The 25,098-nt window shown below is 35.6% G+C and overlaps 1 protein-coding gene across 1 annotated transcript in view; it reads right to left on the bottom strand.

The window, feature by feature from the left end:
• The window catches only part of GRIA4 (glutamate ionotropic receptor AMPA type subunit 4), a 435,870-nt gene that overhangs the window by 254,932 nt on the left and 155,840 nt on the right, over positions 1-25,098 (bottom strand). Inside the window, exon 3 of the mRNA XM_004382528.1 lies at positions 20,483-20,722. Within this exon, the coding sequence (XP_004382585.1) occupies positions 20,483-20,722 (240 nt within the window). The remainder of the gene's footprint in view (positions 1-20,482; positions 20,723-25,098) is intronic.

Here is a 25,098-nt window from a genome sequence, read left to right as displayed (position 1 = left end):
GATGGGATGCAGAACTCAAATTCTAGTAAGAAGACCAGACTTAATGGTCTGACTGAGGCTGGAGGTGCCCTGGAAAGCATGGCCCCTGGACTCTCTATCACCCCAGAACTAAAACACCTTCCGAGGCCAACTCTTCAGACAGGGATTGGACTGGACTGTGGGTCATAAAGTGATACTTATGAAGAATGTGCCTCTTAGATAAGTAGATACAAGAGACCAAAGGGGCGGCTTCTGTCCAGAGGTGAGATGGGAAGGTAGAGAGAGTTAGGAGCCGGTTGAATGTTCAAGGGGAATCAGGGGCAGAGGCGAGGAGTGTGCTGTCGCAGAATGAGGTGAGCAGTTGGGGTCTCATAACAATGTATGTAAAAAAAAAAATTTTGTATGGGAGACTAACTTGAAACGTAAACTTCATTTAATTACAACCATAAAAAAGAAAAAGAAAAAATAAGAGTATGAGGAATAAGGGACATCTTTGGATTTGGACAAGAGAAGGTTAATACTTGAAGAGGTCAAATACTGTAGAGTGGGGGTGGGTAAAACCTAAATTGCAAGGATTAAAGAGTGAGATATAGAAGAAACTTTTAGACTGTATTTCAATGAAGGTGATGATGGCAGATTTAGCATAGTAGCTCAGCAGAGTGTAGGTTATGGAAAAGTGATTATTTAGAGTTTGGGGAGATTTTGGTGGTGTGTGTAGATAGAGGAGGGGGGAGAAACTGAAGGTCAAAGAAAGTGTGTGGATTTTGAAGAGAAACATCTTTGAGTACAAGAAAACATGGGATCATTTGGAGGGTCAGGCTCAGAGGCAGGGAAGGGATGTTTCTTAGAGGCAGGAAGAACATAGGAGGGAATGGATGAGTATTCAGGGAGTTTTGATGTTGATGGGATATTGAGGGAGTCCATATTGAATTGTTTCAGTAAAAGCAGGCTAATCTGTGGAGAATTGTTGTCAGATGCCCTCAAGTTGGCTCTGACTCATAGCAACCCTATGTATAACAGAACAAAACGTTGCCTGGTCCTACGCCATCCTCAAAATCGTTGCTATGTTTGAGCCTATTGTTGTACCTACTGTGTCAATCCATCCCATAAGGTCTTCCTGTTTTTTTGCTGACCCTCTACTTTACCAAGCACGATGTCCTTCTCCAGGGATTGGTCCCTCTTGATGACATGTCCAAAGTAAGAAAGACGAAGTTTCACATCTTTACTTCTAAGAAGCATTCTGGTTGTACTTCCTCCAAGACAGATTTACTCATTTTTCTGGCAGTCCATGGTGAATTAGCAGAGTAGAAAAAGTCCTGTTTGATGTTCGTGAAAATTGGAAAAATGTTTGGAATAAGGGTTTTGGAGAGAGTAACAGGATTTTAACTAGGAATAAGCAGAAGCATTCCTCAGCAGAAGTGAAGGCCTAAGCCAATTTGTAATGGAACAAACTGACCCCATTTTATGCCTTTCTCCAGGACTACTTGTCAACCTGGAAACAGGAAGAAAGTGATGATTGAGTTTATTTTTAAACTAATGTAAAATTGGAGGATATTCTTATACCATGTTTTGAGATGCTTAAAATAAATTTTTGTGTTTTTTGTAAGGGAGGAAATTTTTTGGAGAGAGGAAATTTTGCCCAAGTACCCAAACTTATCTAACTTATACAAATATATCTAGACAAACCAAGAGAGAAAATATATATCATTGATGAAAAAATTTATCACTAAATGGAAAAAGATATTGATAAACACATTTCATATATTAAGTAAAGACTTTCAAGAAGGAATTAATATTTTTTCTTCATAAAATTTCAGAATTCTACAGAGCTAAAGAACCAAGTCAGGAAAGTCTATCCACTACCAAGGTCTATTTTTAAATAGTTAACTTTAGGTTGCAAGCAAGCCCTGTCGCAGATTGAACTATCCTTATATTAGGATGTTAGATGATCTATAAAGCTATAGGAAACTAGAACATCTTATCAACCATATTCTATATATGCATCACGTAAATATACCAGAGTAAGATAAACAATGTGCTATGGCATAAACCAAAAACTCATTGCTGTCGAGTTGATTCTGACTCCTAGTAGCGATCCTATAGGAGAAAATGTATGTATGATATTTTTACTGGCATCTTTAGTACATAATAGTGTACTAACTAGTGATCTATATATTGTTTTCATTACTTTTAAGTTAAAATAGGAGAAAAATCTTTAAAACAAGATCTGGCTCCAAATTCCAAATGATAAACTTTGACTACAGCCAGCCTACGCTGATGGTTCATGTACTTGACACCTTCTTAGCATTCATGTATATAGGTTTTACTATGCTCATTTTCACTGTTTATGTGTCCCATTGTGACTTTCCTGGTTGCTTTTTCTTGCCTCCAGAATCTTCCTACCTTCGGTTCATCCTCCATACTCTTTAGTGTTATATTTCTGAAGCATAACTTTTATCATGTTACCACTCTACTTTAAAATAACTGCTAGCACCCCTTTACCTAGAGCATAGAATCCAAATTCTAAGGTATGGCATACACAACCCAATGTTATTTGTTCTCATTTCTCCCAAACAACCTCATTAGCCTCATCACCTCTGTCACTCATCTCCCACTCTTTTTTCTTAAGCCATATTGAGTTATTTACATTTACATAGCACAGCATACTCTTTAACATGCTGTTCTCTCTAAGAATCACACCTCTCGCTCCACTTCATCTGGAAATCTTTTATTCAGTGTTTGAGATCCACTCATCTGAACCGTTATCCTTAATGAAACCTCCCCTGACTCTCTCGGTAAAATAATCTGCCTTCTCTGTATGAGAAAACTCTAGGCATGGTCTTAAATGTGCCACTATTAGAGCATGGTTTTACGTTGTATATGGTTATCTACAGAGGCCTGCCATTTCACTTCATGTAATATTACTCAACACCTAGTGTATGCCACTAACTGTCCTAGGTGTGAGAATTCAGAACAAGACCTAGTTCTTGTCCTTTGCCCCACAATTCCATTACTAGACTCTAAGTTTCTCAGATTGCGAGTTTTTTTTTTAAATCTTGCATTCTTTCATCTCTAGCACAATGCCTGAAATATATTAAGAGCTCAATAATCGCTACTTAAAATAATGAATGATTGAAAGAGTATTTACATCTTATACTCTGCACATATTCTATTATCATTTAGCTACTTTCATGCTAAAAACTATAATTCTATTTTTTCACATATCAATTTGCATTGCTGGTTTCCTTATTCTCTTTCACCACTGATTTGTCATAAAGCACTTACTTAATAGAGAATACAGAAAAATTATGTGTGAAGACTGTCATTTATGAAATTGATCAGATTATTGAATATACAGGTATCACTTAACATTCAAGACCCTTTAAATGATCATCGTATCACCTCTTTCAGCTTTAATTTATATGGCACACATGGCCTACACTCCAGAAAACGTGGACAGCTTGACATTCATATTGATCCTTACCTTCCCATCTCTTCCCCTTTACTCATTTAATTTCCTCTCTCTGGACTGTCTTCCCTTTCTTGTAACTGAAAGCCTGTATTAACTTTTCTGGCATTAATTCAAACTCTATCTCTTACATAGAGCCCTCCTTAACCCTAACTTTGATATGGCATCTTTTTTCTTTGAATCTCTAAAAAAAATTTTGTACTTCTCTTACGCTACTTATCCTATTGTACTTTCTGTAACAGTAATTTGTGTTCTGTTTTCTCTTTGCTATCTAAATCTTAGTTTTTGCCTTAGATCTAACCAGCCTGGTATATCTAGCGGATTATACACAAATATTTGTCTAATTTAATTGAATGACTCAGCTCATAATAGGAAGACTCTAGCCTCTTCTCACCAAGGCATCATTTAGTAAAGTCATCAAAGCATCTGTTTCTATACAGCACCAGGTGTGTTTTTCTTTTTTAAAGGCCCTAAGTATGATTTATTCTTTCTCTTTTTTTGAAACATTTTTATGTGAAAATCTAAGCAACACTTTGACTTCCTAAAATTAAAATATGTAGATCCTGGTTACTATTTGCTTGATTTTTGAGTGGTCATTCCTTCAGTAAGAGGCTGATTTCATCACTCTATTATCTCTAGTTTTTAAAGCAAATTTTTATTTTTTTAAGCCTGCTAATACTAATAGTGGTGATACCAATATCCTTCTTTATCCATCCATGGATGTTTTTTATAAGACAACTTTGTTTTTCTTCAAATAAAATGCATTTAGAAGAAAATTGGCTCATACATATGTTTGATTTTCAGTACTAAACTTGGCATTACCTACTGGGGCTGGCAGTTCCCACTATGCTTGCCTTGTCATCTACCATTATGTGCTCTAGTAGCACAGCCAACACCTGTGACCACACAAAAGACCATCTACAGCAGCTGCAGGACTCAGATGTCCATGCTGAAACAAATTTCTAAAGCTGAAATATTTGGATCTGTAGCTGGCTCTCTTTTTTGATCCTCTCAGGAAATGTTGGGATTGCCTGATGCTGCATACTGCTGTATATTAACTGTCCAAGACCTGTTTGCTCTACTCTCTTCTTTGGCCAAACTAAGCACAGAGGTCCTCTTTGGCAGCATAACACAGTGGTTAAGAGAATAGATTTGGAATCAGAATGCTCAGATTTGAAGCCTAGATCTGTTGACTTACTCGCTGTGTAATCTTTGACAATTCACTTAACCTCTGTGGGCCTCAATTTTCTCATCTGTAAAATGGAGATAATATCACCTACCTCATTAGAATGCTGTGAAGAGTAAATGAGTTTATATATGTAAAGATTTTAGTCAATGCCGAGCTATGGTAAGCATGATATAAGTGTTTGCTATTATTACTAGATTAAAAATTCCTGAAGAACCTCAGACATAATTTGAAAGCAACTTTTTCCTATTATCTATGATCAGCCATGTTTCTTCTTTCATAGATTTCTTTTTTCCATTTGCATTTTTGTGGCATATGCTTCTTATTTATCCCAAACAATGCATAAGGATCATTGAAATACATTGGGCTTAGGCCTCACCCTCATCAGTTTAGAACCATGTTAAAGTTATTTTTCTCTTTCAGAAACTTTTAAGAACATAATATACCACTTACTATCTATACAGTAATCAATTGTTAAGCGCTAAAATTTAAAAAATATATATATTTTCCTTTTTCTAGTATAGACAACTTGGTAAGTGACAGGAATGTCAGATGCACCATGAATTCCATATATGTCCTGGATGCCCAGCCCTCCTGGTCTCTCATTCCAGAGCTCTACACCTCTCTCTCCTGTGATAACTGTTAAGTGCTTGCTCATGCCTCATCCTCTTATTGCTTTCATTATTACGCCTTGCCCATTTATTTATTCGTTTATCAAATTTCATTTGACCTTCTATGTTCCAGGCACAATTCTAGACCCTGCGAATATGGCGGTTAATAAATAAACAAAATATCCAGTTGTAATGGAGTTTATGCTAAATAAGTAACAAGTATAGAATATATGGTGGAGACATGTGTTATGGAGAAAACTAAAGCAGGGAAGGAGAATGGTGAATATTAGGATGGAGAATGGAAATTTTAATATCACTGAAAAAGTGATATTAACCAAGGACTTGAAGGAAGAGAGACAGTGAGGTCTTCTTCTATTTATGGAAAAAATATTCTAGGCAGAACAAGCAGCATGTGCAAAGGCTCTGAGGATAAAATGTTCCTGATATGTTCAAAGACAGCAGAGAGGTGTATACGGTTGCAGCAGCGTATATAAGGGCAAAGCTGTAGGAGATGATGCCAGAGAGGGAAGAATAAACCATGTTGGCCTGGCATGCCACTGTGAGGACTTTGGCTTTACACTAATAATCTAGGGAGGCATTGGACAGTTTCAGGCTGAGGAAGGATGTGATCTATCTTAGTATTAGAAGTTCACTTTGGCTGCTATGTTGAGAAGACATGGTTTGGGGTAAGAGCAGAGCAGAGAGATCAGTTAGAAGGTTACCATAACAATACAGCTTAGGGAGGACAATGTCTCTGCCTTTGGCCTACTCTTTCCTTGATAGTAAGTTCTCCAACAAAACTAAGCCACGTACACAGACTCGATCAGGGTTTTGGAAATAACTTTAAATTGTTTCTAAAGTTAAAAGTATTGTTACTTACTCGTGATGGTTCCAAGTTCAATTTCTACAGACCCTATTGATAACTTAGTTAACATAAACTATAAGGCAGCATAAAACAATGAAAGAAAAATAAACTAAATGCACCCTGGCCTTGAGATAAGTGAAAACAGATTATTCAACATAAAGTTTCATTTCAACTACCATGTATACATTAAATGTTTGGAATGCCTTCGAAAAATACTTTTTGTTTTTATTTTTTCTACAAACACATCTCATGCATAAAGGCAACCAGATAATTGACGTTTAGTATATTTAGTTTGATATTTTACACTGGAGGTTTTGATCAGGCCTACAATTCTAGGATATCCTGAAGAATGGGAAATATCATTCCTCAAATAGTGAGGCTTGAGTTCTGGTTATTCAGTTACTGAGAGGAATATTTCATCATTATGCTGGAAAACTTAGGTTAGGAATGCAATATATCAGGTGCAAATACCTATGTCTATGATATAACAGATTCATAATACTGTTTCCATGGCACCCATATTCAGATCTTACCATTGATCCTCAAATCAACTCCAATGTTTATTGACTTCCTTTCATAAATAATTTTAAAAATGTATTTTGAAGTTTTGCAAATTTGATTTTCTTGGTAATGAAAATATATATAGAGCAAACATAAAATTAATGGTCTCTTATACATAAGATAATTTTAGTGACATAATATGATTTTAAAAGGAGGTTCTAGGCAAGTGTGGCAACCTTCTCCTGTTAAGGGCCAGATAGTAAATATTTTAAGATTTGTGGGCCATACAGTCTCTACTGCAACTACTCAGCTCTGCCATTGTAGTGTGAAAGTAGCCATGGGCGATACTAAAGAACAAATGTGTCTGGGTTTCAATAAAACTTTATTTACAAAAATAGGCAATTGGCTACATTTGGCCTACAAATCATAGTTTGAGTGCCAGGGTCATAGTCTCAGACTTGGTTCTGCACATGCTCTTCAGTATCATTCTTTCCACATTTGTTTCCACTAAGCTGCTCATTTTCTCATCAGTGATTTCTTTAGCAACGCTAGCATGAGGGTTTCTTCAAACTTGCTCTGATTTGTCTAACATACATGACTCTTCAGTACTTTAACTCTTGCTGTTATTGTTGATGCAATTCTACTATTTTTTTTTAAATAGTATTCTTTGTCTTTTTAATTTAAATATCTGTGTACAGCCTTATACTGCTGAAAGGAGTATTTCTCTTTGCTGGATCAGAAAGATCTTGATTGTTCCATTGTCTGTTGCACTCTGCACCCTGTACCCTGTGTTGATCTGTACTGAGTTCAGCTGCATAATGGCCTTTGCTGAAGTAGGCTGCTCTTTGAATCCACTTTTCAAGGTTATTCTGCTTCAATGGTTCTCTCCTTCTTGAAAACCTTGCATAGCCAGGGCTGGTTACATACTTCTGGGTTTGTTGAACTCCTTGGCTATAGTAACATCTGGCCCAGTAGTTATTACTGGCCTTGTTCTGACAACTGTGTGTCTTTCTTTTGTCTCTTGGATCTAGTAAGGGTAAATCTGATTTGTTCCTATGTTTTTAGAAAAGAAGCAGTAATTTGTAGTCAAGGTGCTACTTGGGAGACTGTATTTTCTTAAGGAAATAAAAATTCCCTTTCTTTTTGGTACTTCTTCTGTTCATCTTTTCAAAAAGTATCTCTCTTTCCTTGACTACAGTAACATGAGGAAAACATATACTTGATATGGAAGAATACAACTGATTATCAAACTTTTGTCTTTCTAGCTGAATAGCCATTTTGGCCATTCAAAGCCTGCTTACTAATTAATATACTATATATATGGTTCCTATGTGCACCAATGCAGATTTTTAGGGAAAAAATGCTTTCTAATATAAATTTACTTTGGAAGGGTATTTTTTAGACTTAATATGCATGTTGACTCTATGGTTCTAAATATTTATTTCCTATATAACTGAGTGGAATCTAAGATAATGTAATGTAGGTAATGTAAAACTCACAAAATGAAGTATCTGAAATGCTTCAAGCAACATACATTTCAGGTAAGTCATGTACGTGGGAACTAACAATTCACCAAGTTTAATACGTAACTATAGAAAAAATAATCTCTTTAACGTGTATCAGTGACAAAATGTCAGTGTTAATTTCAGACTCTTTCTCAATTGGCCTTTTAAAGTTGTTTGCATTTGGAGTATTTTAAGACACTTATAAATAGAAGAACTTTTAAGATCTGAGTCATAGTTCAAATCTTCCCTAAGTCATAAATGATAGAAATATCTCTCTTATATATCATTTCCTAAAATTCACATAAACAGAAATAAATGGTTCCCAATGAAGTGTCAGAGAGAGAGACAGAGAAATGTGCACTCACATAAAATACTCTGTGGCATGGAATTCTTTTTTTCAGGGTATAGGTAAGCAAACTGATGTATTTGAATTGAGGTCTTGGAATAGAATATCGAACATACTGTGGACTGCCCGAAGAATGTCGGAATAAGTGTTAGAAGAAATACAACCAGAATTCTCCCTAAAAGCAAGTAATATTTCAACTTGCTTACTTTGGACATATCATCAGAAAAAACCAATTGCTAGAAAAAGACACTATCTTTGGTAAAGTAGAAAGTCAAGGAAAATGAGGGAAACCCTCAGTGAGATAAATTGACAGAATGGTTACAACAATGGACTCAAACACCAATGATCATGAAGATGGCATAGGACCAGGCAAAGTTTTGTTCTGTTACGTATAGTCTCCATGAGTCGTAGCCAACTTGACGATGACTAACAGCAGCATGTTGTTGTTATGTGCTGTTGAGTTGCTACTGACTCATAGTGACCCATACGACAGAGTAGAACTGCCCCATAGGGTTTTCCAGGCTGAGGTCTTTACTGGAGCAGATCATCAGGTCTTTTCTCTGCATAGCCGCTGGGTGGGTTTGAACTGCCAACCTTTCAGTTAGCAACTGAGCGCTTAACAGTTGCACAACCCGGGCTCCTTAACAACAACATAGGTAGGCAAGAATGTAAAGGGCCCAGAGAACAATACCCCTCACAAAATTCTTTCATTTACCTTCCAAATTAAAGTAACAGACTGTTGTAAAAATGAATGTTTACCCTGTTTCTCTCTAGAAGAGAATGCTTGTTTGTTATGATTGTAACCTGACATCTATCAAAACAGAATAAAATCATCAAAATAAAATTTGGAGAATAGTAAGCGTGTCATCTTTTATATGGCTACAACTACCTTGTCCAGACACTAGAATCCTCTGGTCTGTCCCGATCAGTTCAGAGTTGATGTTACAACATCAGAGGTTAGTTGTGACAGCAACGGCATGGTCTGCAAAGTATAAAAAATCTACTGTCTGGTCCTTTACAGAAAAAAAACTTGCTGACTTCTGGTATAGGTCATCCTCCCTCATTAATTAAGCAATAATGAACATGCTGTAATGTAAATTTTTTTTGGTACAGTGGTTAAAGGCCAGAGTTTGTTGACTGTCACAGGCAGTTCAGTCCTACCTCTGTCACTGACTGCTATATGACTTTGGACAAATTATTTAAGCTTCTAAGCCTCTATCGCCTCAGGAATAAAATGGGATAATCATTCGACTACCTTTAGAGTCTGGGGAGAATTAAATATGTAACACTCATAGAGTAAAGAACCCAGAATATAATGACAGTTGGGGTGTCAAAAATACATGCCTAAAATATAAGGGTACAGAAAGGTTAAAAATAAAAAGATGAAAAAAGATGAATTTTACAAATATGAACCAAATACCAGAAAAAAAATAGACCTCAGACAAAAAGCATTATTAAGGACAGAAGGTTCATTCATGAGTATGAAAAGTTTCCATTTATCAGGAAAATATTAAAAATTCTAAAGTATTTTTTACTAAAATGTATCACATATAAAGCAAAAATTTATAGACCTACAGTAAGAAATCAGATCTATGATCGAAGTGGGATATTTCAACATACCTCTCTCAATTAGGTCAAGCAGACAAAATTAATAAAGACAGAGAAGACTTAAGCAAAATATATGATTATATAGAACTCTGAAACTAAAAAGACAGAAAATAAATATTATTCTTAAGCCCACCTGAAATATTAAAATTGAACTTGCATTGGGGAATGAAGACAGTTTCGAGAGTTAGTATCATAGAGAACATATTTTCTGATGAGATTGCATTAAATACTACATACCAATGAATTTTATGCATCTTAAGCATGTGATTCAAAGATGAATTTAAAGAAAAAAAAAAGTGGAAGAGGCTTCAGAATCACAAAATAAATTGAAGCCATGGTTAATAAGTTCTTATAGACTTCATGTCCAAATGTATAAGGGCATATTCTTCCAAAGTTTTGAGGGAAAAGTACTTAAATCATTACACAACTCACTTGGAAAATAGAAAAAAGGTGTAATATTCCACAACATATTCTAGATGGTCAGTATAACCTTGCTACAAAACTGTCAAGTACTTTATAATAAAAATTATAGGTAGATAAGGAAAAAAATTCTAAGAACACAAAGAAAATATTAGAAACATGAATCCATTCATGTGTAATAAAGATAATACATCATGAACACAACTCAACCTCAAACTTGCCATTCTAGGAGAATAGCCATTCTGGCCATTTAAAACTTGCTTACTCCTTAATACACTACATATGGTTAATATGTACACCAATGCAAGTTTTCAACTGAGGAGCATTCAGAGGAATGGAAATCTATAAAGGAAATGGAGAATAAGCAATCACAAATGTATGCTTCAATTTGTTTCTTCATCAATTTAATATTTATACTAAAAAAATACATGTATTAAAAGTTTTGTATCTTATAAATGAATGATACTAACCCAATCCTTTTGTTTCAATGTTAAGAATATTACAAGAGTAAATATTTATTGAAGTTTAAGCAAAAATACTGTCATTAGTACATTAATAAAGTTATAATGATAATAGAATAAAAGCTAAAACTTTTATAGTGTCTACTATATGCCAGGAACATATAAGTACTTTATACATTAACTCACAGTGACCTTGTACCATAGATTCAATTATTAACCCTATTTTTGAGATTAGAAAACTGAGATCTAATGTTAAAGGAGCCCTGGTGATGAAATGGTTAAGGGCTTGGCTGCTAACCAAAAGGTCAGCAGTTCAAATCCACCAGCCACTCCTTGGAAACCCTATGGGGCAGTTCTACTCTGTCCTATTGGGTCTCTATGAGTCAGAATTGACTCAATGGCAATGGATTTGGTTTGGTTTGGTTGGTGATGTTAAGAGACTTATCCAAGGTTAGACATGCCATAAGTGGTAAAGCTGGGATTTGAATCCTGGCACTTAAAACTGTGCTTTGTGACTGTCCAACACTGGCAACATATGGGATGTACAACTAACAGAATGCTAGAACTACCTCTATTTGGAGATGCAAAAGATTGACAGGGCTGTCATAGCTTTAACTGTAAGGAATTTATCTATTACTACAGCTGAGAATTCTTTTCCATTGTGTCAAATAGTAAGCTACTTCTTTCCATAGCCCTGATGGCATAGGGGCTATAACCTGGTGAATACATTATAAAGCACAACAGTTGAATAAACCTTACTCTGACATAGGTTTTGCAGTATAAGAATTTCAAATTTAATTGTGCATTGCCATTACACACACATTTGTTCCATTTTTATAATAGAAGGAAAATTCATTGAGGCAATATAAATGATCTTTAGGCAATGTCTTCAACCAGAGCTCTAAAGGGAAGATATTTTTCCTCCAGCTCTCCAGATAGGCAACATTTATTAATGAAGAAATTGTCAGGAAATCATAAGTCATATTTGCAAAATTATTCCTTTAGAAAGTTGTGGGCCATTGAAAATATGAAGCTTTGTCCTTTTCAGATATGAAAATTGCTAAAGTATTATACCCACATTCCTTCAATCTAAGGATTCTGTGAACATGTACTTTCATTTGTCCTCTCTCTGTCTGGGTTGAATAACTCAATTGATAGGTTTACCATATGCTCAAAGCTCTATCAAAGTGAAAACTTTTTATATGTACTTAATATTTCATAAACTTTTTATATGTATTTAATATTGCATATATTTCACAAAATGGTCACCATGGGAAAAGTCGGAATCACACACTTATTTTACAGTTTGTTTATTTCAATTTTTATTTCCATGGGATGGGGCACAATCACCTTTCCAGTGTTCAAAGCCTCCAAAAGTCTTATCTATATCTCCTCTTATCTCTTATTCAGAGACTGAACACTGACATTGGGAAGGACATAGGAAAGAAGGAACAGTCAGGGAGTCTGTCAGTCAACAATGTGTGTCTAGTGCTTATTAAGTGAAGACTATTAAACTGATTCCACCACTGTCAGTTTGTCGTACTGTGGTGGCTTGCATGTTGCTGTGATGCTGGAAGCTATGCCTCCGTAATTTCAAATACCAGCAGGGTCACCAATGGTTAGCAGGTTTCAGTGGAGCTTCCAGACTAAGACAGTCTAGGAAGAAAGGCTTAGTGATCTACTTCCAAAAATTAGTTAATGAAAATCTGATGGATCACAACAGAACACTGTCCGACTTGTTCACTTTGAATATGACTTAAGGAGGAATTCACTGCTGGAGGAGAACACCACGTTTGATGAAGGAAAGGGCCAGTGAGGGTGAGAGAGACTCTCAGTGAGATGGATTGGCACAATAGCTGCCATGATAGACTTGCACAGGCTGGCAGTCATGAGAATGATGTAAGACCTAGCAACATTTCATTCTGTTGTACATAACGTCACCATGAGTTGGAGTCGACTCAACAGCAGCTAACTATCTATGTACTCAACTGACCCAGCGTGGATGTTTGTGGAGGTTACGTGGTTATTTTCCTTGCCATCCCTTTCAGGACTCTTTAACTCTTCAAAAACTTTTGAAAGGGTCCTGGCACCATGAAAGCAATCATAGGTTTCTGCACTTCATCTCCAGAATTTCTTTATTTCATCGACCCACTGCTTATTTTGCAGCTACTTGCTCTGCTCTCTTCTTTCTTTGACTATCCCTGTTTTAGCTTAATATCATTATTCTTTGCTCAATCCCCTTGTTTGTCAGTCCTCTTCTGATTCATTCTCAGTATTAAATTTCAGCTCTCCTTTAGGATCTGACTTCCAGAATCTGCCCTCAAATCTTTTACTATGTAACCTGGGTGCATGATAGGTGACAGACAGGTGTGCACTTCCAGCTGACTCCTTTCATCAGGGAAAAGGTGATCAGACACATAGCCCTCCTTATGAAAACAAACATGCTCCTTTATCCCATCCACTCACTCTTCAGTCCATTGCTCCTCTTCCTAACCCGAAGTATGAGACTTAACATCCTGTGGGATCTGGGTTAATGAGGGCAGGGGATAAATATCATAGAAACTCCAATGGAGATGCCATGAAGGGAGCCAGGGTTGCCTTGCCTGTTTCTGATGACTAACTATTTCTCCCTCAATTACATGAGAGAATCTCCATAGGAAACCCCATTGTTATTTTTATATTATATATTTTTATACCTGCATTTGTCTTTGCTCTCCCACTGGTCTGGTTACAGTGGGAAAGCAGTGATTCTTGCTTGAAAGGTATAGTGAAGTGCTGTCCTCCTCCTGGTGGAATGGATTATCCTCACACTAGGCAACTGACAGCAAGTAAGTATTTGGCTTTGTCGGCTTGGCCATAAATGTAAAAAAGTTAGTAAGCAAATATATTTGGCTGAGTTATTAAAAATCATCTATATCCTGACGGGTACACTAAAAACACAGATAACTGAGGGCCTTTCATGCAAGGTTTACAAAAAGGGAATTCCTCTTCATTCTAATAAGGGGTCTAGACATCAAGACTTTGTTTTCTGGGGTTAGAAAATAAGCGAATAAGTTAAAAACAGGGTTTACTACTACAAAGCATTAAAGATAATACCAACTTAAAATCTAAAGGTTAGAATCCAAGACTATTGAATAATTTTGGGTTAGAATATGAAAGATTCTTACTTCTCCTCAATTTATATGTCTGTTAGCTCTGTTTTGTTATTGTATTTCTAATTTTGTTTTTAATGAGAAAAATGGGCCAGGGGCATTTTAAGCGGCACAGTCAATGATAGATGGATGTCAGTGGAGTATTAGTATGTGTGGTAATTAGGATTTGGGGATGATGAGAACTAGGAAAAGAATGGTCACTGTAATTTGCACATAGATAATGAATCGGGCTCTTCTCTGAGAGGTTCCAGGTCCACTTTAAGGGAGAGGAGAGTTAGCCCTAATTTTTCTCATTCCACACCTACTTAAAAGTTACTTCAAAGAATTAGCTAATATCAATAACTTTACTTTGGTGTGATGTAAAGTTAATAGGCTATATTCCTCAGAGTTATCTGCTCTCTCAACCACCTACATTATTTACAGATTAGAATTTAAGGGAATCCGAGGCATCCGTAACTGGCAATGGAGAAGAGAAGGATGACTGTTCCCAGTGCCCCGGAAGTCATTTTGCCTATTCACGTATCACTCCAGGCTCTGAGATAAAGAGAAGGAAGAGGCAAAGGGTAAAGGAAGAAGATGGAGGAGGAGAGAATTGGCATTGAGAACGCGCCAGGAAGGTAAGAGGGTTCTCTGGAGTGATTTATACAAAGTTACTGACTGACTAGGAAATAAAGGAGATACTTAAGGTTGTTAAATGTGCCTCCTCATTCCTTTGTTGTTTATCTGTTAGTCAGATTTCAACAGTTTGCAAAAAGGATTTAAGGTAGTTCAGTAAAAGGATTTAAGGCAGTTTAAAAACAAAAGACACATACATAGTAAAACCCAAAAAGTAGAAATAAAATAACAAGACCTCCCCTACACAGAGACAGACACACACACACACACACACACACAGACACACACACACATACACACACACTTTCCATCACCTCATGCCCTGGCTATGGGAGAGGAGAGCAGTATATACATATCATGCCATCCAGAACATTGTTCCTTAGGTTTCTGAAAATGTTATGGAATATATAGTGTATATTTTTGTCAAACCAAACAAAAACAAAAACAAACTCCTAAGAAGAGGCCAAACAGACTATTTTCAAACCAAAGGACATTTTTCTGTTCTATGCTTTACCAACTATATCTGTCCTAGGAACCATTTACATGTTGTTATAGTATTTATTAAGTTAAGGATACAAGATATTGAGCAGCCTCTGAAATAACACCATTAGCCTGGGAAGCAAAACATTGAGCATTAAGGAGAACCATGATTCAGTGAAACAAGCTCAGTGTCAGCCATTACTCACTCTGGACATGAGTTCAAAATTGTCACCCTTATAACAGTTCTGAAAAACACTGACAGTGGTCGTTAGAATTTGAAAATGTTACATTTATGTCTCTTCCTCTCTACCTCAATCATAAATTTACATGTGACGAGTAGAGTTAGAAATGGTCCTAAACACATTATAAACACTTAGCATTCTAGGTAACAGACACAGGTAAAAAATATATTCCTCTGAAAAAACTTTATTTCAAAGGGGAAAATAATCACTGCTTTATACATGTTTAAAATAATGTGACTTTTTTTTTTTTTTGCTCAAGGAAAATGACATCATATTAATTATGTTTGAAACATTCAGGGTTTATATTACTAGACAAATTGATTTTCAGAAATTTTCTGAACATTTAGTTCAATTAGGTTTAAATCAAGAATGTTATCTTTCAGCTTGCTTAACATTTTTCATGGTAATAAAATTGCATTTAATTTAAGTGACATGCCTCCACATGAGTTTTTCATTTTGGTTATTCTATTAACTTTTTTTGTTCCATTAATATATGGCACCATTAATCAAAATTGAATTATATGATTAGTTATTAGTTTTAAAATTGTTTGATACATGTTGCCAAGGACTTCACTTGATTAATTCACTAATTCATTTCATATTTATAGCATACTTATCAGAGGTTACACTGCTAAATGCAAAAAGTATAACTATAATGAAATATAATAATTATTGGAGAAGCACTTACAGCCTTCTGGGGAAGAAAAGACTTGTAAATGTATATAGAATACAATGTATGAAGCACTGTAAGAGGGTTATACATAGGGTGCTCACTGAGTACTTCCCTTACACAGTAACATGTGAGTCAAGAAGGGATTTGGAAATTTCACTCAAAGTGAAGTATGTTATCTCATATGAACTCAGTGGTTAGATATGCTGTGTTGTCCAATACAGTAGCCATTAACAACATGTAGCTATTGAAATTTAAATTAATTGAAATTATATAAAATTAAAAATTCAGTTCCTTAGTCACACAAACCACATTTTAAGCTATAAGCTCGAAATAGCCACAGGTGGCTAGTGGCTACTATATTTGACAACTCAGATTATAGAACATTTCCATCATCACAGAAAGTTCTCTTGGACATTGCTACTTTTTTTTTTAAATTTTTTTTTATTGTACTTTAGAAGAAGGTTTACGGAACAAATAGTTTCTCATTAAACGGTCAGTACACATATTGTTTTATGACATTGGTTAACAACCCCACAAAATGTCAACACTCTCCCTTCTCGACCTTGGAGGAACTTTTTTTGTTTAGATGAAAATATACATAGCCAAAGTTACACCATTTCAAAAATTTCTACAGGTACAATTCAGTGACATCGATTACATTCTTCCAGTTGTGCTGCTATTCTCACTATCCTTTTCCCAATTATTCCATCACTATTATCTTCAACTCACTGCCCCCTAGGCTTCCCATCAAACCTTTTGAGTTGCTGTTGTCAATTTGATCGCACATAGATAATTTTTTTTTTTTGGTACCTTAGATGAAAGTTTGCAGAACAAATAGTTTCTCATTAAACAGTTAGTACACATATTGCCCTATGACAATGGTTAACGGCACCATGACATGTCAACACTGTTGAACAGTGCTACTTTATTTATCAATTCAAAATCTTATTAATGTTTGCATTTACACTATGCTTTATAATTTTTTTTTTATGCCAGGAAAAGCAATGAACTTTCTGGAAAACAGTTGTGGCCCAAGTTAAAATTTTAAAACAATAAGCTAGGTAACAAAGTCAAATCTCTTGTGTAAAATTCAGCATTGTGTATGATTTTCTAGTGAAGTCATTGCAACTGAGCACCTTTATTTTCAGAAGTGTCTTGCTTATCACTGCATCCTTAATATCTATTAAAGTGTCTGATATAGTCAAGTTGAACAATATGTATTTATTGATAGTTAAGGAGATTAATTCAATGAAAGAATGCTATATTCCTTGACAGTAAGTGAAATGAACAGAAGCAAGGGGTCATCTGCTGATGAAGAGATTATTTATGCCACCTGATATATTTCCTTTTCTGTTCACTTGCAAAAAAAGAATAGAATATTTGAATTGTAAAACAAAAAAGAAACCTTAAAGATAATTTGAATGGATTTTAAAGACAATGAAGCTCAACTTCCTTCTTTCTTTTAAACAGATGTGGACAAAAATATAGGCAGGCCCATAGTTAGCAGCAGATTGGAACTAGAATGAAGGTCTCAGAGGAAACTGTCATTCCTTTAATTGGTTCTAATTTAACATAAAAACACTAAGTTATGACAGAGTAAAGCTCTTGTATCTTGAGAAACATGTTACTATAGGGATTAAGGTATCAGAAATGATCTAGTGGCCCAGTCTTATTCCAAAATAAGGATTTATGATGCATCAGAAATCATGCTCCACTCAAATTTGTAAAGAAAATCAGGAACATATTAAGGCAGTTACTTATATCAGGAAAAATGTTTAGATAAGCGGTTCATGATAACAGTAGGGGACTAGAAGAAAGAACCAAATGTACTATTTTATTTCTTTAAACTTGTTTTTTGTGTACCATTTAAAAAATCTTCTGATTTTTAATGCTGCTATGTGCAATTATTTAAATAAAGTGTTCTTTCTTTAGGATGTGAAAGTGTGGGTTACTCTCAGTCAACTCTGTTTATGATAGAAAGTGAATCATGTGTTTATAACTGAGGTTCCTAACTTGGTTGGTGAGAGAAATCCCTACTTATAAACACAGTATCTAAAAGTAAATAAATTGGGCTTGTGATCCTAACCTTATAAAATAATTGCAAAAATTTCAAAGTGAAAAAAAATTATTCTCATTTTTTGTGAGTTCCTGATGAAGACCCAGGGTATTGGGAAGCATGATGGTATCAAGGCATGGAGGGCAGGCCATCTGAATATCAAGAAACGGCCATTTTCCTGAAATGTTGTTTTTCATTCATGTAATTACCCCTTGGAATAAAGGTGTTAATTTGAACTTGGTAGGCTTGCTACAATAGAAGACAATACAAAAGACTAGCTAGTCTGTCTGAGCAACTACTGAAGAGAACTAAGAAATTCAAGAGAGTGAAGTGCATCAGTTGGTTAGAGGCAGAGCAGTTCAAGGGTATGTCTACAAGAAAATGTAGGCTTGTTCTGCAAGTCAGTAAGTGGTCAAACGTTACAAGATCTAATATTGGAAGACACAGTGCTTGTACCATGATGGGGTTAAGCGTTTGCAGTCAGAAAGCTAATCTGGAGAAAACCCAAACCAAAAACCCATTGCCATTGAGTCGATTCTGACTCATAGTGACCCTATAGGACAGAGTAGAACTGCCCCATAAAGTCTCCAAGGAGTGGCTGGTGGATTCAAACTGCTGACCTTTTTGTTAGCAGCCAAGCTCTTAACCACTGTGCCACCAGGGCTCCAACCTGGAGAAGGAGTCTGCAAAGAACCTAGTATGCCTGCTTGTAGTGGAAAGATCCCATGGTGAGAAGTAGTGAGGAATGGCTCAAAGTTAGAGGAACTGACTTGCTATGCAGGAACGAGGGCCCTGGAAAGCACAATCTGGTGCAAAAGCAAAGCACCACTTTTATTCCCTCTCTAGTGGGGAGGCTGATGCACGAATGCCTACAAGCCTCTTCTTGTCTAGCGTTGTTTAGATGGGGGAGAGGAAAAGTGAGACACAGGTACAACTGGTACGTCTGCCTGAAGTGGAGACCTGAACTATGTCATAATGAACCACAGGGAGAACCATCTCACCCACAGTCCAGTATATATTTCTTGACATTATGGTTCAATGTTCAGTGTCCTTTTGCTTAAGGATTTAGCCAACACTTAGAAACGAACGTAGTGATGGTTTCTCTCATTGTAGTGTGTTCCTTAGAATGCCTTGGATTATTAACGAAAAATGATCAAATGGTAGGTTCTCATACTTCCAAATAAGAATTAGAGTATGCTGTAACCATGTAGAATATATGCTGATGATCATAAATCTGCTGAGCTTGTTTCTGAAAGTATAATTTACCAAGAATGCCAATATAAATGATGTTCTAGAAGCATTATTGGTGTGAGATTGTCTTATATGACATACTGTTTCCATTTATTAAATATGTGCATTTTAATGATAACAGTAAATTCATTTAATGATTTCCTTCCCTGAGTACAGGAAATTATGCTTTGGACTTGTGAGGGTGGATTATACCTTCAAATGACTTTGTTTGTTTATTGGTTTTTTATCAGGGAGAAGAGGATATTTATCATCCTTACCAATTTCATATAGAGTTCTATTTAAGGTTGCTCTTAAAATGTTGCCAGTTTCAACCTTTGTTTTAACTTCCTGTCTTCTCATAACTCTTACACATTAAGAAAAAGGACTGAAGACAAAACCCCATAGGTGATTCTTGAATAGTCATTCTGAAATATACTATATTGCTATAATTCTAGTCACTAAATACAAACAGAATTGGAAAAAAAAATACATGGGAATATTTTAAATTGTGTCTCACAATGAAAAACCAATCTATCGCAAACCCTGTAAAAAATGTGTAGATTTTCAATACTCTCCAATATAGAACCCATGGGATGACTTATTAATCTTTAGAGCCTGATAAATAAAGTAAAATGCTGCCAGAAGGCAGAACTCTTACCACCAAATCTCTATTGTCGCTGCCGTAGCACTTCAATTATTCACTTAAAGTGTTATATTTCAAACTCATCATTATGGATCAACCTGTTCTTATTTTAAGATGTTCTAAAATATTAAATCATTGGCATTTGAGGTAAAGCATTTATTTATTTTGTAATTACAACTGAAATATTATCACTGATATCCCTAAAATAAGCCATCTTAATTTCAACGAAGTTATAGAGCATGTTTTGGTCAAGAGCAACCTTATGAATGTGAAGCTTATTTCATTAGAAATTTCCCCCAGAGTCAAGACAAAAACACTGATAATACATATTGAATATTTTCTAATTGTAGTCATATTAGGAATCAAAACATTTTGCTAAATCATACCAATTTCGGTTGAAAATTAGAGTTTAACGAGGTAGATGTGGAATTGGGACTTACCCCTATCTGTGTCATACAGGAAAACAAAACAGTTCCATTCGTAGTGATCCAGCAGACTCAAGAGTGCTCCTCGTAAGGAAGGCCTTAACTGCAGCACGAACTGGCTCTCCCCCTCAGTAGGGAAGCTTGGTGTAATGAGGGAGATGTGTAAGGCGCTGCAGAATGAGGTCAAGGTATGTACAGACCTCTTATCATAGAGTCCAAAAATGGCAAAAACTCCTCTAGAATACTGGGAACAGACTGAAAAAAAGAAAACACAAAAACACAAACTATGAGCATACTCTAAAATTATTGATTTCAGTAAAAGTCTACAGTCTTTGAAATTTAAAAAAAAGAAACACCAAATCATTGCTATGTCAGGAATATAAAGTGAAAAGTGCAGCATAAGTGATGTTTAGTCATAACTTTGGTTGACCTCTTCCTTCGCTTAGTGCTCGTTTTTATTCCCATCTCTTGCTCTCAGCTTAAAGTTTTACTCGGTGCTCAAGCACATTAACACAGTAAATGATCAATTAATGAATTCTTGAGCATCTACAAAAGCCTGACATTGAGTGAGATAACAAGGGGCTATAATATTTCTTTCACATGAAGCCAGTCTGGTAAAAGGGAAAATTGACTAAAATGAAATAATACATGGCATTACATGATGATGTGACAAATTCTATGGTTTGGTGGAAAAAGTCCAAACGTGGGTGACTTTTTCTAATTTATATTATAAAAGATAAGAAACTTCAATGGGAGCTTTTTTAAAAGTTTGTTTGTTTATACAGTAAAGCAAGCTATTTGAATTTCAAATTTTTCTAGTTATTAAAAAAAAAAAAAAAAATCCGTTGCCGTGGAGTCAATTCCGACTCGTAGCAACCCTATAGGACAGAGTAGAACTGCCCCATAGGTTTACAAGGAGCGGCTGGTGGATTCGAACTACTGACCTTTTGGTTAGCAACCACAGCTCTTAACCACTGTGCCACCACGGCTCAAACTTCTAGTTGTCATGTACGGCTAAAGGTCTCATTTCTTTTTTTCTTTTTTCCATTCAAAAATTTTATACATAATTGTTTTGTGACGTTAGTTGCAATTCCCCCAGTGAGTCAGCACTTTCCCCCTTTCCCTTTCCACACTGGGTTCTCAGTGTCCATTCGTCCAGTTTTCCTGTCCCTTCCTGCTTTCTCGTCTTTGCTTTCGGGCAGGTGTTGCGCATTTGGTCTCATATACCCGACTGAACTAAAAGCACATTCCTCACGTGTGTTACTGTTTGTTTAATACGCCTGTCTAATCTTTGTCTGAAAGGCGGACACTGGGAGTGGCTTCAGTTCTGAGTTAGCAGGGTGTCTGGGGGCCATAGTCTTGGGGGTTCCTCCAATCACCGTTAGACAGTAAATCTGTGTTTTTTTTTTTTTAATGAATTACAATTTTGTTCTATATTTTTCTCCCACTCTGCCCATGACCCTCTATTGTGATCCCTATCAGAGCAGTCAGTGGTGGTAGCCAGACACCATCTAGTTCTTCTGGGCTCAGGCTGGTGGAGGCCGTGGTTCATGTGGTCCATTAGACCTTTGGACTAATATTTTCCTGTCTTTGGTTTTCTTCAATCTCCTTTTACATCCCTGGTTAGATTTAGTACTAAATATTTTATCTTTTTAGGGTCTATTATAAATGGTATTGTTTTCCTGATTTCAAAGTTCTCTTTGTTGGTGTATAGGAATCTAACTGATTTTTGTATGTCATTCTTGTATCATGCTACTCTGCTGAATCTATTACTTTCAGTAGTTTTCTTGCAGAATATTTGGGGTTCTCTATCAATAGGAACATATCATCTGCTAATAGGGATAGTTTTACTTCTTTCTTTCCAATGTGGATACCTTTATTTCTTTTTATTGCCTTGTTGCTCTGTCTAGGACTTCCAACACAATGGTAAATAAGAGCGGTAAAAAAGGTATCCTTGTCTTGTTCCCGTTCTCAGGGGGAATGCTTTCAGCCTCTGTTGAGAATGAACTTGGCTGTTAGTTTTGTATAAATGACCTTTATTATGCTGAGGAATTTCCCTTTTATTCTTATTTTATTAAGAGTTTTCAGCAGGAATGGGTGTTGGACTTTATCAGATGCCTTTTTTGTGTAGATTGAGATGACCAGGTGATTCTTTTGTTTTATTTATGTGGTGGATTACACTGATTGATTTTCTAATGTAGAACTATCCTTGCATATCTGGTATGAATCCCACTTGGTTGTGGTACGGTATTTTTTGGAGATGATGCTGAATTCTGTTGACTAGAATTTTGTTGAGAATTTTTGCATCTATATTCATGAGAGATATTGATGTGTAATTTTCTTTTTTTGTGGTGTCTTTGCCTGGCTTTTGTATCAGGGTTATGCTGGCTTCATAGTATGAATTTGGGAGTATTCCTTCCTTTTCTGTGCTCTGAAATAGTTTGAGTAGTACTGGTGTGAGATTGTCTCTGAATGTTTGGTAGAATTCTCCAGTGAAGCCATCTGGGCCTGGGCTTTTATTGTTGTTGTTGCTGGAAGTTGTTTTTTTTTTTTTATTTTTTTATTTTTAAATTACCTCTTCAATCCCTTTTCTTGTTCTGGGTCTGTTCAGATTTTCTATCTCAGTTTGTGTTAGTTTAGGTAGGTAGTTTGTGTCTAGAAATTTGTCCATTTCCTCTAGATTTTCAAATTTGTTGGAATATAATTTTTCACAGTATTCTCTTATGATCCTTTTTATTTCAGTTGGGTCTGTTGTTATGTCCCCCTTCTCATTTCTTATTTGGGTTGTTTGATTCCTCTTTTGTTTTTCTTCTGTCAGTTTGGCCAGTGGTTTGCCAATTTTGTTCATCTTTTCAAAAAACCAACTTTTGGTTTTGTTGATTATTTCTATTGTTTTTCTGTTCTCTATTTCATTTATTTCTGCTCTAACCTCTATAATTTTCATTCTTCTGGTGGCCATGGGCTTCTTTTGCTGTTCTATATTTGTTCAACTTGGAGGACGAACATTTGATTTTGGTCTGTTCTTCTTTTTTTGATGTGTGCATTTATTGCTATAAATTGACTGCTGAGCACTGCCTCTGCTATGTCCCAAAGGTTTTGGTATGACGTGTTTTCATTCTCATTTAATTCTAGGAATTTTCCTATTCCTTCTTTTATTTTTTTTATTGCCCAGTTGTTTTTAAGCAAGATGCTATTCAGTTTCCATGTATTTGATTTTTTTCCTTGATCTTCCTGTTATTGAGTTTACTTTTATAGCATTGAATTAAATGCTTTGTATTATTTAGATGATTTAGATTTTACTGAGGTTGCTTTGTGGCCTAAAATGTGGTCTGTTCTAGAGAATGTATGGAACATGTGCATTGGAAAAGAATGTATACTTTGCTGCTGTTGGGTGGAAGGTTCTATACATATCTCTGAGGTCAAGTTGTCTGATTTTGGCCTTTAGATATTCTGCATCATTGCTGAGTTTCTTTCTAGATGTTATGGAACTGTTAATTTCTCTTTTCAGTGCTGTTATAGTTTGTTTTATGTAATTTGAAGCCCTGTTGTTGAGTGTATAAATATTTATTAAAGTTATGTCCTCTTGGTAGATTATCCCTTTAATTATTATATAATGTCCTTCCTTGTCTTTTATGGTGTATTTTGCCTTCGAGTCTATTTTATCTGAAATTAGTATTGCCACTCTTGCCCTTTTTTGTTACTGTTTGCTTGATATTTTTTTCCCCACCTTTCGACTATTAATATATTTATGTCTCTGTGTTCCTAGATGTGTGTCTTGTAGATAGCATATTGATGGGTTGTGCTTTTTTATCCATTCTGCCAGTCTCTGTCTGTTTACAGGTGCATTTAAGCAATTTACATTTACTGTGATTATCAATAGTATGAGTTTATTGCTGTCATATTGTTGTGCTTTTTTTTTCCCTCCACAGTGCTGATGTTTTCTTTGTTCTTCTTGCTTTCCTGTGCTGAGTTTCTTTCATTTGTGGATTTTCTTTTCTTTCACTATCATGGATTTTGTGTTTACTGAGACTTTATGTGTTTCTTCTTTTTTATTCTGATGAGTAGGTTTGTAAGTTTTCTTTGAGGTTACCTTGAGATTTACCCTTATCTTCCTAGGTTTGAACCAGTCTTTTATTACTTGATATTGCCTTGACTTCCTCTACGTTTGAAAGTTCTATACCTACACCTTTTATTCCCTTTTTTATTGTTTTGACATTGTCGTCATTTACAGATTGATGTCTCTGTTTCCCTGTTTTAAGTTTTTTTAGCTTTGTTTTATTATTGAGAGTTCTTTACCTAAGTTGGTAGCAGGCTGGTGCTGTTCTGTGTCCTAGACTCTGGTTGTCTGATGTTACTGGTTCTCTAACCAAAGGACTCCCTTTAATATTCTTGTAAGTTTGATTTGGTTTTTACAAATTCCCTTAATTTCTGTTTATCTGGAAATGTCCTAATTTTACCATATTTGAGAGAGTTTTGTAGGTTATATTATTCTTGGTTAGTAGTTGTTTTTTTCTTTCAGTGTTTTATATATGCCATCCCATTGCATTCTTGCCTACATAGTTTCTGCTAAGTAATCAGAGCTCAGTCTTATTGTTTCCCCTTTGCAAGTGACTTTTCATTTTTCTCAAGTT

The sequence above is a fragment of the Trichechus manatus genome, unplaced genomic scaffold (assembly GCF_000243295.1).
Source record: "Trichechus manatus latirostris isolate Lorelei unplaced genomic scaffold, TriManLat1.0 scaffold00094, whole genome shotgun sequence".
NCBI classification, from domain to species: domain Eukaryota; kingdom Metazoa; phylum Chordata; class Mammalia; order Sirenia; family Trichechidae; genus Trichechus; species Trichechus manatus.
This window is presented reverse-complemented; position numbering and strand designations above follow the sequence as displayed.